The 12,866-nt window shown below is 48.6% G+C and overlaps 1 protein-coding gene across 1 annotated transcript; it reads right to left on the bottom strand.

Moving 5' to 3' along the window:
- Positions 1 to 2: 2 nt before the first annotated feature.
- On the bottom strand, positions 3 to 3,026 carry DKK4 (dickkopf WNT signaling pathway inhibitor 4). Its single transcript, XM_008706289.2, has 4 exons — positions 2,596 to 3,026; positions 1,936 to 2,086; positions 1,316 to 1,468; positions 3 to 253 (listed from the first exon to the last, which is right to left on the bottom strand). Exons 1-4 carry the CDS (start codon positions 2,704 to 2,706, stop codon positions 3 to 5), a joined length of 666 nt encoding a protein of 221 aa, XP_008704511.1. The 5' UTR covers positions 2,707 to 3,026.
- Positions 3,027 to 12,866: the final 9,840 nt, after the last annotated feature.

Here is a 12,866-nt window from a genome sequence, read left to right as displayed (position 1 = left end):
TTTTAGATTTTTTGGCATACTCTTAACCGTGCATGTTGTCGGTTGCCAGTCACTTGATTCCGACATAATAGTCCAGGACCACAGTCACAGCGCTGGAAGATTTCTGGAGCTTGAGCAGTGTCTTTTTGCCCTCTTCTAGAGCACACCTGTCCCTCCAGGAGGACTGGCTTACAAATTTTAGTCCAAAAATGACGAGCACAGCAAAGTCCATCTCCACAGTCAAAAGTTCTGAGACATCTTTCTCCCTCTTGTCCTGTAACAAGATTCATACAGGCTGTTGCAATAAATCGGGACAGTGCCATATGGGGAGCTTGTAGCTGGGATCAAGGTGTAGGATCCAGAACTGAGGGCTCCAAAGTAAAAAAAACCAGCATGCAGTTCTCCCAAAGCTAAATCTTACGTCAAAAGTAGATGAAATGGAAATTTTCGCCCTACCTGATAGAATTTGTTTTATAAAGTTAAAATATTTTCAAAGGGAGATGAAATTTCCAATCTTGAGGAATTAAATCCGTGTCTCCCATCAGTGTTTTATTAAATGGGTTTATATTGACACCATGACTGATAAAGGGGCCACTTAACCTGGAGACACAGACTGGCCAATTCACCACCTTCAAACATTCCAGTTATTTTATGTCCAAGATTGGAATTTGAGACTGCAATTTTGCAAAAAACTTCATCTTAGTGAAGTTTGTATTTTGTCCGAGAATAAAAAGTTAATGCATCTACTTTTATTTCTCTTCTATTTTGTATCCTGAGGACCTAGAAAGGGAAACCGCCGTTTGTTAAATTACAGACCATAAAAACGTGTATGTGTAAAATTCACTGAAAGGTTTTCTTGCTAACCAGTTCATTATTATGGCTAGTCCCCTGTCCTCTTGACTGGCTGACTGCCTTACGCTACTCCCTACATGATCTTCCTAGCTGTGGATGGAGAGAGATTAGAAAAAGGACATCATCCCTATTTTTCTGGAGTGGGAGGAATCAAGTCAGGTTCAGCCTATCCTTAAAAGCCTAGGAGGAGGAAAGCTTTTACTTCTTTTTCTTTTTCTTCTTCTTCTTCTTCTTCTTCTTCTTCTTCTTCTTCTTCTTCTTCTTCTTTTTTTTTTTTTTAAGGATTTTATTTATTCAAGAGAGAGAGCACGAACAGGAGGAAGGGCAGAGGGAGAGGGAGAAGCAGGCTCCTTGCTGGTCGATCCCAGGACCCATGAGATCATGACCTGAGCTGAAGGCAGACCCTTAACCAACTGAGCCATCCAAGGGCCCCAGGAAAAGTTTTTCTTTAAAAAAAAAAAATTGCTCAGAATGCTTCTCTTACCCTTACTGCCTTGTGATTTCTTAATATTTGGCTTCCTTTTCGGTTTGTCTTCCTGAATCGGATGCTCAGTAGTTCCCTTCGTGTCCACAGCATCTTGGTCATCGATCTGCCTCTCCAATACTGGCACTGCATCTTCCACTGTCGTACAAACATCTGAGAGAGAACCAGTGTGGTTAGAGTTATTAACTTCAAGGATCAGGACCACGGACATGCTAATTATCGCACTGTTAACACAGTTTGGCAGTACTTCCGCCTCCAGTTTACACATAACTTCCACGATTTCTGGGACATACGCACCAAATATTTACACGCACATATGGCAAAGAAAGTAGTTAATTAGTGGAATCCATGTGAAAATGAAAGAATTTGAAAGATTCCAACTTGAACCCTTCCTTTAAACTTATATGTAAGTTGTTGACAAAAACTGTCGCCAGGAAATAAACTATTTTGTTGCATTAAGAAAAGGCAGCTGCATGAATGACTTCAAGCGTGAATCCAGGAGACTCTCAGAGAGTGCCTGTCTTGGAATATTCTAGCGTATGAGACTCAGATGCTGTCTTCAGTCAAAAACCACTGTTCCTTGGGGCCAAGCAATCCAACAAGGGTTTACAATGGCTTACCATTCACGCAGAGTGTCCCAGGGCAGCACATGGCGTGACGTTGGCACCTCCTTCGTAACCCACGACATGTAGCACAGAATGGCTTCTCATCTTGAGGTTTGAGGCAGAACTTTCTGGAATTGCAGTCCTTGTCAGACAGGCACTGTGAACCCTGTAAGGAAAAACTTGTCACAGGGCTGGGGAACCCAAAAGATGTAAGAGGACTTTTAACTCAAAGTGGGAGGTGGAGGAAGCCGAATCATAGTGGCACTTTGCATGCGGGACAGACCTTCGGTGGCACCTTAATCTTTCAATATAATTGCTTCTCTCCCACAAAGGGGAGATCAAATCTCCGATGAAGAAACCTATGTGCTGCAAGGGTTGTGTTCGAAAAATTGTCCTGCTTTTAAAACTCAGGATTTCATTTTTGTGTGCTCTTTGTGAAAATGGAAGAAAATGCCTTCCCATGTGTGTCATACAGATGATGAGATTTTTGATGTGGATCGAGAAGCCGAGCTACAGGTTGAGTACATAGCATGCTGGGGTTCGTGCCATTCCTATTTGGTGTTTCGACTCTAGTGAGTCCCAGCAACCGCTGCGTCCATTTGCCAGCGCTCCCCCGCCCCCCGCCCCCAGCCTTACCCCCGTGAACCGCCCCCTGCTCCCTTAGCGGCGCGTTACCTTCCGAGCCCCGTGCACGTCAGCAGAGCTCTTGATGTTGTTGAAGTCCAGAACCAGAGCTCCCAGGGGGGCGCAGAACCAGCTCAGCCCCAGCAAGACCACCACCGCCATCCTTTAATCGCCCCTATACCTCCTCCAAACCGGGCTGCTCCAAACCCACAAGAGAGCAAAACGGAAACCCTACAAGGTCGTCTGGAACTGCTTTTCCTGAAGGAGAAGCAAATCTTCTTCTTCGTAAGGTGTGTGAACTCCAGTGAGCAGGTTCCTTCTGAAACTTTATACCAGATGTGGCCCCTCATCTCTCTCCACCCCCCTCCTTCATTTCCTTCCTCCTTACCCCACACAGGCTTCAACAAATCCCTTTAAATCTGTTTGATCAATGGTTCAAAACAAGGATTCAGTAGAGGGAGAGAAGGGGCAGGGCCACAGCGGCTTCTCCTGCAGGGGTGGAATCCCTCTTAATTATTGCATATCAAAGTTAGTTCAAAGGGCTAGCAGAAGAGCAGGATGTCTGTATCAAAGGCAAACTCTGATAATCACCTGCATTTCCTACCTCCAGGAATCCTTTGCGGGTGGAGGGAGTCTGTTCTAAGATCTGTTTTCACAGCTAATTGTGCTCAAAGAAAGAATGAACCATATTGGCCAATATGACTAGAGAGGATGCCAAAAACTAATGAGTTACAAAATATCCTGAGGAGCTTTAAACTCTGCTTCAGATAGTGAAGACAGATAGAAAAGAGAGAAAGCCTTCTGATTAGCTCTGGCATCTAGATGTAAAAATCCCAATAACTTAAAAGCTGTGAACACAATAGCACCTGTTCAATTCAATGTCAATTGGAAAATAATCCTTCCTAAACTGCAAATTGAACTGCTTGAAGCCAGGGTTATTTAATTAGGAAAATAAAGCAATTTAGAACAATCCACCGCCTCCTTTTCTTGATGGTGGGGACAACCGCAGAAAGCCCGTTTTATGCAGATCCATATAATTCAATAGGAAGCGTCAGATGCATTTTATGTGCAATGTGTTAAATTTGTATTGCATTGTGTTACATGGACTTGAGCGGAACAGGTCTCCAAGTCTCTAGCTGATTTCAGGTGGGATTTCATTCATTTTCAGTTTTCCTAATTTGAATTTTTAAAAACATCTGCTTCATCCCGTTTTGTCTCATGTATTTTCAGCCAGACTGTTAGAGAAGTCAAATCATTTAGACCTGTGCTTATCACTGCCTAAGTATTTTAGCAGTAGAACAATCTAGATCTGGGTCGAAACATTTTCCCCCACGCTTCTTGGTTTCATTGTTCTTAGCGTAGGCTCGTCCTGGTTTCTCAGGTGTGAACTGCTGTTTAAAATCTAAAAATACTCGGTGGTGGGCAGCATGTCTGGCTGGCTCAATTGGAAGGGCGAGCACTCTTGATCTCAGGGTTTTGAGTCGAGCCCTATGTTGGGTGTAGAGATTACTTAAATAATCAATCAATCGATCAATCTAAAAACGCAGGGACGCCTGGCTGGCTCAGTTGGTGGAGAACGTGACTCTTGATCTTGGAGCTGTGGGTTTTGAGTCCCATGCTGGATATAGAGATTACTTAAAAATAAAATCTTTAACAACAACAACAAAATCTAAAAATGCCTAGTTTCTAAGCCATAAATGGCACTCCTGGTATTACTGGGTCTTCTTCCAGAACATCAGCCCATCGAAATGTATCTCAACCCCGTGCCAGGGGAACATCCCCAGTCCTGAGTAACAGCTGGCGCCAGGTAGCAGCGTGTGACCTGAGGCGTCCTTCCCTTGGTTCTCTACCTTGGGTTGCAGCCGCTTGTCCGCCACTCAAATGGTGCATGGGAGCTACTCCTTCTGCAAGTACCCTTCCCCCCTTTTTTTTGCTTCAACTGAAAACATCAAACACCCTTTGATAGTATGATAAGCCCGGTGACTAGGTGTGTTACAGGATTTATTTTGAAGTTGGACCATTATGACCCCAGGGTTCCCTCTCTGCCAGGGATCTTTGCTTCCTGTTACCTAACTGAAGAGAGAGTATCAGGGCACCAACGGCTTCTGGCAATAAACACAGACAAAAGGACTGATGGGAAGTCCTGTAACACAGCAAACATTCACTGAGCACTTCGTATGCAGCAGAACCTGTGGTTCCATGTTGGGAATAACAAATAAAACACAGTCCTTGGCCCCGAGGAGCTAGCGTCCCGTCAGAAGACACATATATATTTCTAGGGACCGTTCCAATATATTATAACAAGCGCTAGGATAGAGGCATAAATGTGGGGCTGGAGGGCCACAGAGGAGGGCATGAGCAGACCTTCTGGAGAAGCAAAGAAATGCATCTACAGAGGAGGTACTATTTGAGCTGGGTTTTGTGGGATGAGTAGGAGTTTTCTGGGTTGATAAGTAGGGAATGGTCTCACCCCAGGCTCAGAGAGTGAAGCACGTGGAGGGGCAGAGAGATGCACTTTAGGTCTCGGGAAAGGTTCTGTGTGGCTGGGGCAGGTGGTGGAGAGACAAGGTGAGGCTAGATGAAGAACCTCTTACACTGTGCAAGGAAAACTGGATTTTATTATACGTGCAGCGTAAAGTCATCAGAGACGTGGAAGCCTGAAAGTGGCATGACCTAGACTGCTTCTTCAGCAAGCGGTGCTGGTGGCAGTGTGGAGCTAGGCTTGTGGTGGGTGACAGGGGACGCTGGGCCGTCACCCGGTCTCGGCTGTAGCTGCCCAGAAGAGGAGAAGGAGGAGGTCCGACGTCAGGCAGCGGCGATGAGAACTAAGCAAAGGCTGGGGTTTTAAAGTGGAACCCCACCCCGTCAGTTGATGTGGGAGGTGGGGAGTGAGTGGGAAGGAGGAGCTGGAAGAACGTGGCCATTTCTAATTTCTCACGCTGGGTGGACTGTGGTGGCGCGAAAGCAGAGAATTCCAGATGAAGAGCAGGTTGGGGGGCAGGGTGACAGGTGGCCGTAAAGAAAGCTCTCCAGATCATCAAGTTCTTGCTGGACATCTAATCCTGAGGTATTTTCCACGAGAGATGCTCTCCATCTTGCCTCTCACAGACAGAGAGGAGAGGATGCCGACATCAGACCCTGGAGGGTCACAAATAGGACACAGAACGAGACAGAAAAGCAGACGTCTCTGTCTCTCTCTGCGCTGGGAGAGTACAGGATTTGGGGTCAGGCTGGTGTGGTTTGATCACAAAACTGGCTTCTCCTGCGGCATCACAGCGCCCATCTCCCCCGTGCATCCATCCCCCTGCCGGTCACGGTACTTGCAAAGCTCTGTTGTGATTGTCTACGGATTTGTCTCTACAGCTGGACGATAAACTCAGCGAGGGCAGGGCCACGGCTGATCCATCTTGATAGCCTCGTGCGCCGGGTGCCCGGCTCTCAGGAGAAGCTCCCCACGATTGTTAGGTGACAGATGGGTACACAGCTACATGTTTAGTGACTTTGGGGTGCTGGGCAAGTCACGTCAGCTTTCGGGGCTGCAAACTCCCCAACCGGCAGCTGGCACTGCGTCCTCCACAATGACTACATTTTGAGGGTTCGGCGTGGGAATACGTGGGCAGGGCCTGCTACAGTGGCTGGTGCTCAGAACGCTCTAAACAAGCGTCTTCTACCTCTTTTCTAGGCCAGAACTTTCCGCGGTCACATCAACTTCAGTACCCGGCTTAACTCATGGCCCTTCCACGGCGGGCTCCCCACAGATCTTTGTTTGAGCCCACTCGCGAGGAAAACTTCCCCCTAACCTGAGGCCTTCTTTGGCAAGAGGGCCTCTATTTCTAGGTCTCCTAAAAGCCAGAGCAATTGTGAGGAAAGTGAGAGTGTGAAGTCTCATGTGGAATTTAAGGAACAGAAGATCCTAGGGGAAGGGAGGGGAAAATAAGACGAAATCAGAGAGGGAGACAACCCGCAGAAGCTCCTGACTCCAGGGAACCAATGCGGGGGACTGGGGGGGGGTAACCGGGTGATGGGCCCGGGGTGTCACACGCAGCTGATGAGTCATGACCTCCGCCTCCGAAACGAGACGCTAATGTGAATTAATTGAATGTAGGTAAAATAAATTAAAAACTAAAGAACGTGAAGTCTCCCTGGAAAACGGCTTTTGGCGTATTTTCAGGTCGTCCGTACCCGCGCCGCTCCTCAGCCGGGGGCCGCAGCCAGAAGGAGGAGGACGGGCCCCCTGGCAGGTCGGCGAGGCGGCACCTGCGCAGCTCGGGCTCGGGGACGCCGGCGGGAGAGGAGGCGGCCGGGGAGGGAGCTGCAGCCCCGCGCCGGCGGCCACGGCGTCTCCTCGGCCCCTCGGCCCGGCGCCCGAGCTCGCGGGGCAGGCGGCGGCGTGCTTGCCGAGCGCCCCCGGGGCGGCCCCTGGAGCCTCGCGGGTCGCCGGGCTGCGTGTCCGGGAGACCCCCGGAGTCCGCCAGCGCCGGGACAGGGCAGCCCTCGCCTGCAGGCTGCCGCCGGTGCTGCCATCGCGACGCCCCCCGCAGGGATGAGGGGCTCGCTGCACGTCTCCGGCGGCTCCTCTTACCCATTGCGCGCCGGGCCGAAGCAACGTGCGGGTGCAGCCCTAGGGACGGAGCGGACGACGCCCGGGGCCCAGCCTCGGCGCGCAGGGGTGCGGCCCCCGGGCGGGCACGACCTGCACCCTCCCGCGCCGCCCCTGCCCTGGGTCAGGTCAAAGGCCGAGCGTCAGCACCCATGATTTATATGCACCGAGGAACGGACACTGCTGCGTGTTCGGGCCCCTGTGTCAAAGCCAGTTTGATTTCCATAAATTTTGCTTTCCTTAAAAGAAAATCAAAGTCGCTGAAACAAGCAGGTCTTTGGCAGAATCTCACAGGGAATGTTCAATAAAATGAAAGATGAGACGGGCATGTCGAGAGGAGACGAAGGTTGCAGGGTGTAATCCCAGAGCGGCTGTAAACATCACGGTCTAGTTACGTGAGGGCAGGAGGCAGAGCAAACCCTTGCAACCGCTCAGGAGGAGTCTGTCAGATGTCCTGCAACTAAGCGTGGGGGCAGCACCCGGGGGCAGCGGGGTGGAGGCCGGGGAGACGGTTCTGGCCTCTTCCCTGTCACACCACCGCTCAGCCTACGTCCTCCTCTTCTCGAGGGCCTCTTACAGGCCAGGGTCCCGGGAGTGTAGGGTGGGAGTGTAGGGTGGGGTCCCAGGCCACCCTGTGGCTCAGCCCCAGGAGACCGTTCAGATGCTGTCTCTGCGAATTGCCCCCTTTGGAGGGGCCCCACGAGGTGATGCTGGGGACCCCCTTCTTCTAGCAGCAACAGCCTCAGAGCTGTCCTGACTCGGTTCCAGGCATCTAGCCAGGAACAGCTCCAGGCGACCACGAGCTTCCTTCTTCAAGGATAGGATCTGCCTTCTTTTTACCTAAAAAAATTAGATGAGGTTGTGTGTGACTTCATAGACCCAAATGCCTCTCCACCCTACCTTGTTCCCCGGGCACTTCCCATACCTGTCTTCCTCCGTCTGGGCTGCTGTGACAAAACCACCACAGACCGGGTGGCTGATAAACAACAGAGATTGATTTCTCTCAGGCCTGGGGTCTGAAGCCCAAAATCAGGGTGCCCCAGTGGGTGGGTTCAGGCTGGGTTCCTGGCTCCTAAATGGCTGTCTCCTCCTGTGGTAGAAGGAGAGGGGAAGCTCTCTGGGGTCTTTTATAAGAATGCTAATCCCATTCATGGGGGCTTCACCCTCATGACCCAGGGCCTCCCAAAAGCCCCACCTCCTAAACCTATCACATCAGGCACTAGGATTTCAACGGAGGAGTTTGGAGAGGATGCAGTCAGACCACAGCAATACTCTTCTTCCTTCGAGCCCTGTAATCACAGACATATCCTGTTGCACAAAATACGGGGGGCAGGGGAGTGTGACAACAGACGCTACTATGAAAAGGCAAGAGAAGGGGAGCCTGGGTGGCTCAGTCAGTTAAGTGTCTGCCCTTGGCTCAGGTCATGATCTCAGGGTCCTGGGATTGAGTCCCTGCTCAGTGGGGAGTCTGCGTCTCCCTCTCCCTGTGACCCTCCCCCCTGCTCATGCTCGCTTGCTCTCTCGAATAAATCTTAAAAAAAAAGACAAGAAAAAATGAAAAAGCTGACCGTGTCTCAATACATATCAGTTGGAAAAGGTAACAGCCCTTCCTGGGTCACTGAAAGAGTCCGCGAGCATACTTGGGCGACCTGTGGCGGGGCTGCCCCTGCTCTGCGGGGGCCGTGTCCCTTCACCCATGCCGCCATGCTCCCCAGAGGCAGTCTACTGAGCATGTGGAAAATTTTGGTTTGTTTTTTTTTCACTGAATATTTACGTTTCTAGAGTAATTTACAACTGACAAGTTCTTGAGGCCCTTTCAGCCTTTTGGTTGCCTGCAGCGTCTTCCCAGGACAAACCAGCTCCTGCCATCTTTTGATCTAGACTCTAAGATACAGACCAAACGGGGTCTGCTTTTCCCTCAAAAGTAGGGGGTGACCCCACAGCAATAGGAGACCCCAAACCTGCCTGGAGTCCCAATTATGAGGGAGCACATTTTTAAAAACGAGTGACTACCATGACTATAGCTAACTATGACAGTAGGGCTGTAACGTTCTCGCCCTAACAACTGAGAGAGAGTAATTATGTGAGATAAAGGATACGTTAGCTAACCTGACTGTGGTAAACATCTGCCACATATACGTGTATCAAATCATCACGTTGTACTCCTTAAATTTACACAATGTTATATGCCAATTATATCTTAGTGACACTAGAAAAAAAAAAAAGAATACCCACCCATGAGCTCTGCACACGTGAGCTCTGGAATCGCCTTGTGGAGGCGGGAAGCTGCTTGCTTTGAATTTCCCTGCGGTGTTCTCCAGGGGCCCACCTAGTGCTAGTATCCCTCTGCGTTAGAGTCTCCCTGCCAGGGGAAGTCTTCATCTGGTTACTCCATGTCCCCGGGTGTTGTCATGTATCTGACTCACCGGGTGTGATCGAGCCTTATTGCCAGGCTCCCACCCTGGATGTACCCTGGAGGTGGTCCAAGCCTCCTCACAACTTGGCCAAAGGAGGCTATCTGTGCCTGGAGCCCTCTGGGTGGGCCCCATTTGACCAGGAGTTTACTTCTGGGGGTCCCCATCTTAAAAATGAAGACACTGAGATTGAGAGAGGTCAAGTAATTTGCCCCAGGCACAGAGCTAGTGAGTTGCCAATAGATGTAGAACTTGAACATCAGTTTTCTGATTCCAGAGTTTATTTTTTCCTCTACACCACACTACATCGCTTGCTACCTGAAGTCCCCAAACATCAAATCACTTGAAACGTAGCTGTAGGTTCACTAGGAAATAAAATCACAGGGAACACTGCCTGTTGCCATATTTGGGTTACATACAACTGTAGGACTATGTCACCTTTCCCCTAAATTATCCTTTCTGGAAATGTGATTATAGACGTTAAGATTCGATAACTTGCAGGTTGTATCGGCCGGGCTGTACCCTAATCTACGTGTGGTGGTACATTGACGAAACTGGTTTCCGCATAAAGACAACTTGCCATTTTGACTTTCAACGTGGACTCTGACATGGTAGGGCAGCCCCCAGACACACCATCCAATCCTGTAGGATTCATAACTGTGTTCAAACCTTGTGAAAAATTTGGGTGAACCCTGGGGAACAAGAGGAGGGCAGGGTTCATCGCCCTGACGCACAAACCCAAGCCCAGTGCTCTCCAGCAGGTTTAGCTTTGCTTTTACTTTGATTCCTTGCGCCCTCTTGTGGTCAAGTGAAGTGGGCCCTCAGAAGGCCCCATGAAAATGCCAGGTACTCCATTCCAGAGGCGTTTCCCAGTTTTTGGTGGAAATTCCCCATGGAACAGTACTTCCCTTCTCATAAACCTCAGTACTGCCCCATCTTAGGAAAGTGACCTTAACTTTTCTAATTATAACTGAAAAACATGTTCCCGAATTTAAAAATTTTGTAAAATACAGAAAAGTGTAAAGAAGAAAATAAAAGTCATGTATACTCTGACCCAGCAGAGACAGTCACTGTCGAATTTTGGTAAATTCTCCCAATTTCTTTATGCAAGTACATATACATATAACATTTATTTATTTAATATACAATATAATTGATCTATCACCAGCTCCAGAACTAGCCATTACTAATGCCTATACCGCCCCAGGTGCACCTCCTCTATCCAGTCACCCTGTCTGCCTCTCCAGCACTGATGTTTATGGTTATCATTCCATTGCTTCTTCTTTTTTTTTTATTTAAAGATTTTATTTACTTATTTGAGAGAGGGACGCCTGGGTGGCTCAGCCATTGAAGCGGCTGCCTTCAGCTCAGGTCATGATCCCAGGGTCCTGGGATGGAGCTCTGCATTGGGCTCCTTGCTCGGCGGGGAGCCTGCCACTCCTTCTGCTTGGGCTCTCTCCCTGACAAATAAATAGATAAAATCTTTTTAAGAATAAAAAAAAATATTTATTTGAGAAAGAGACAGCAGAAGCAGGGGGAGGGGCAGAGAGAGAGGGAGAAGCAGACTCCCCTGTTGAGCAGGGAGCCAGATGTGGGACTCCCTCCCAGGATCATGAAAGCAGACACTTAACAGACTGAGCCACCCAGGCACCCCTCCATTGCTTCTTCTTAAGGTAAAATTACAACACACACACACACACAATTTGGGATTACATTGTGTTTACTTTTGCTTCCTCCTCTTTGTTTTTCACTGAACGTTTTCCTCCGATCATCAAATATTAATCACAACATTCGGCTGTACCATAACCCGGAATACAGGTATATTACAGTTTATTTAATGAATCCTCTAAATGTTGACCACTTAGGTTGTTTTTAAATTTTTGCTATTCTAAATCATTCAAGCTATTTAAGAGAAGTCTTTGCACACATCTATGATTGTTTCCTTGAGACGAGCCCCTAGACATGGGATTTCGGGGTATGGTGTATTGACATCTTTGATCACTCTGTCCCTCTGCCCTGGAAGTCATTCCCCTGTTGTCTACCTGAGCCATTCTGAGACATCACTTCCTCAGAGCCGCCTCAGTCTCCTCCCTCAGCACCCTGAGGGGCTTCCACCGCCAGGTCCCTCTGCACCCTGCAGACTCCCTGTAGAAGGCCAAGGGACATGGTTTGCACCTCCTCCTCTTCAAAGATGCCTTCAGCTGCTCAGTAACTAGGGAGTCCTCACCCCTCATCAGAATTTTGGAGTCCTTGAAAACAGACAAGTGAGCCCTTTTGCTTTAATGAAAAGAAACAGGGAATTAAATAATACCGCGGGCTTCAGAATCTTATTTTTTACATTTAGCATAATTGAACTACCAAATCTTCACAGTGAGGCCTCTGCTCTTCGGTTGTTTTTTGTTTCTGAGGGTAAAACTGTACTAACCTTCTGAGATTTTTCTCTCAAAAAGGTAATGGAGGCAGATCAGCGGCTGTCTTGACTCAAGCAGGTGATTTGTACTGGGAAACTGCTCGCCCTCAAGGCGACATGGGCCTCTGGACCCAGACAGCACTGACATGTAGGGCTGTTTCCTCCTACATTGGCTCCGAGCATGGTGCCCTACACATAGCAAGTACTTAGCAAATGTCTTACCAATGAAGGAGTCTAAAAGCTCTTCCCTCCTCTAAAATCCTGTTTCGAGAGACTTTATAGGAGAAGAATGCCATGTTACTAGGATTTGGACTAAGAAGGTTCCAAGGGTTTAGATCCCAGTGCGGGTGGGGGAATGAGAACTGGCTGTAGTTTCAAGGTGATCAAGGCCAGGGTCTTGCTATGGACATTGAGCATGAACCTGGATCCAGCTAAGTGGACAGGACTAGAGGGACATGAAGCAAAGGAAGGATTTCCTCGGGGGCAGCTGTTTTCCTTAATACTTTCTTTCATCACCTTCCTGAGGAAGTCTCTCTGCATGACCTAGGAGTGGTGTTGTCAGGTCCTTTCAGAAGAAAGATCTTTGGATAACAGAAGCTGAGGGAAGGAGTGTTGCCAAATTCCCATTCAAGTGTTCCTTATAATAGCCTTTAAGGGCCTGCTGTATCTGACAAAAGCCAGGTCTGTGCCGAAGTGCAGGCTGAAGTGTGGCTCTAATATATATGTGTGTGTGTGTGTGTATAACATCTTTGTGTAACTTTTAAACTCTTACAGCACATTCGTTTTCATCTGTTATTAACTAATGAACATTTACCATATGCCAGGTAGATTGTTATATGCTATAAATACCTTATTTTATTTTCTATCCGCTCAATCCTCTGAAGTAGATCCTGTTTAG

Source organism: Ursus maritimus, unplaced genomic scaffold (assembly GCF_017311325.1).
Source record: "Ursus maritimus isolate PB19 unplaced genomic scaffold, ASM1731132v1 scaffold_28, whole genome shotgun sequence".
NCBI lineage: Eukaryota > Metazoa > Chordata > Mammalia > Carnivora > Ursidae > Ursus > Ursus maritimus.
Note: the sequence above shows the minus strand (reverse complement) of the source record. Positions and strands in the feature narration are given on the sequence as shown.

Excerpts from the sequence above, each read along its gene's own strand:
- DKK4 (XM_008706289.2), bottom strand. The coding sequence starts at position 2,706 with ATGGCGGTGGTGGTCTTGCTGGGGCTGAGCTGGTTCTGCGCCCCCCTG. Across the intron at positions 1,469-1,935 it reads TGGGACACTCTGCGTGAATG|ATGTTTGTACGACAGTGGAA; the intron begins GTAAGCCATTGT and ends GTTCTCTCTCAG. Across the intron at positions 254-1,315 it reads GAAATCACAAGGCAGTAAGG|GACAAGAGGGAGAAAGATGT; the intron begins GTAAGAGAAGCA and ends ATCTTGTTACAG.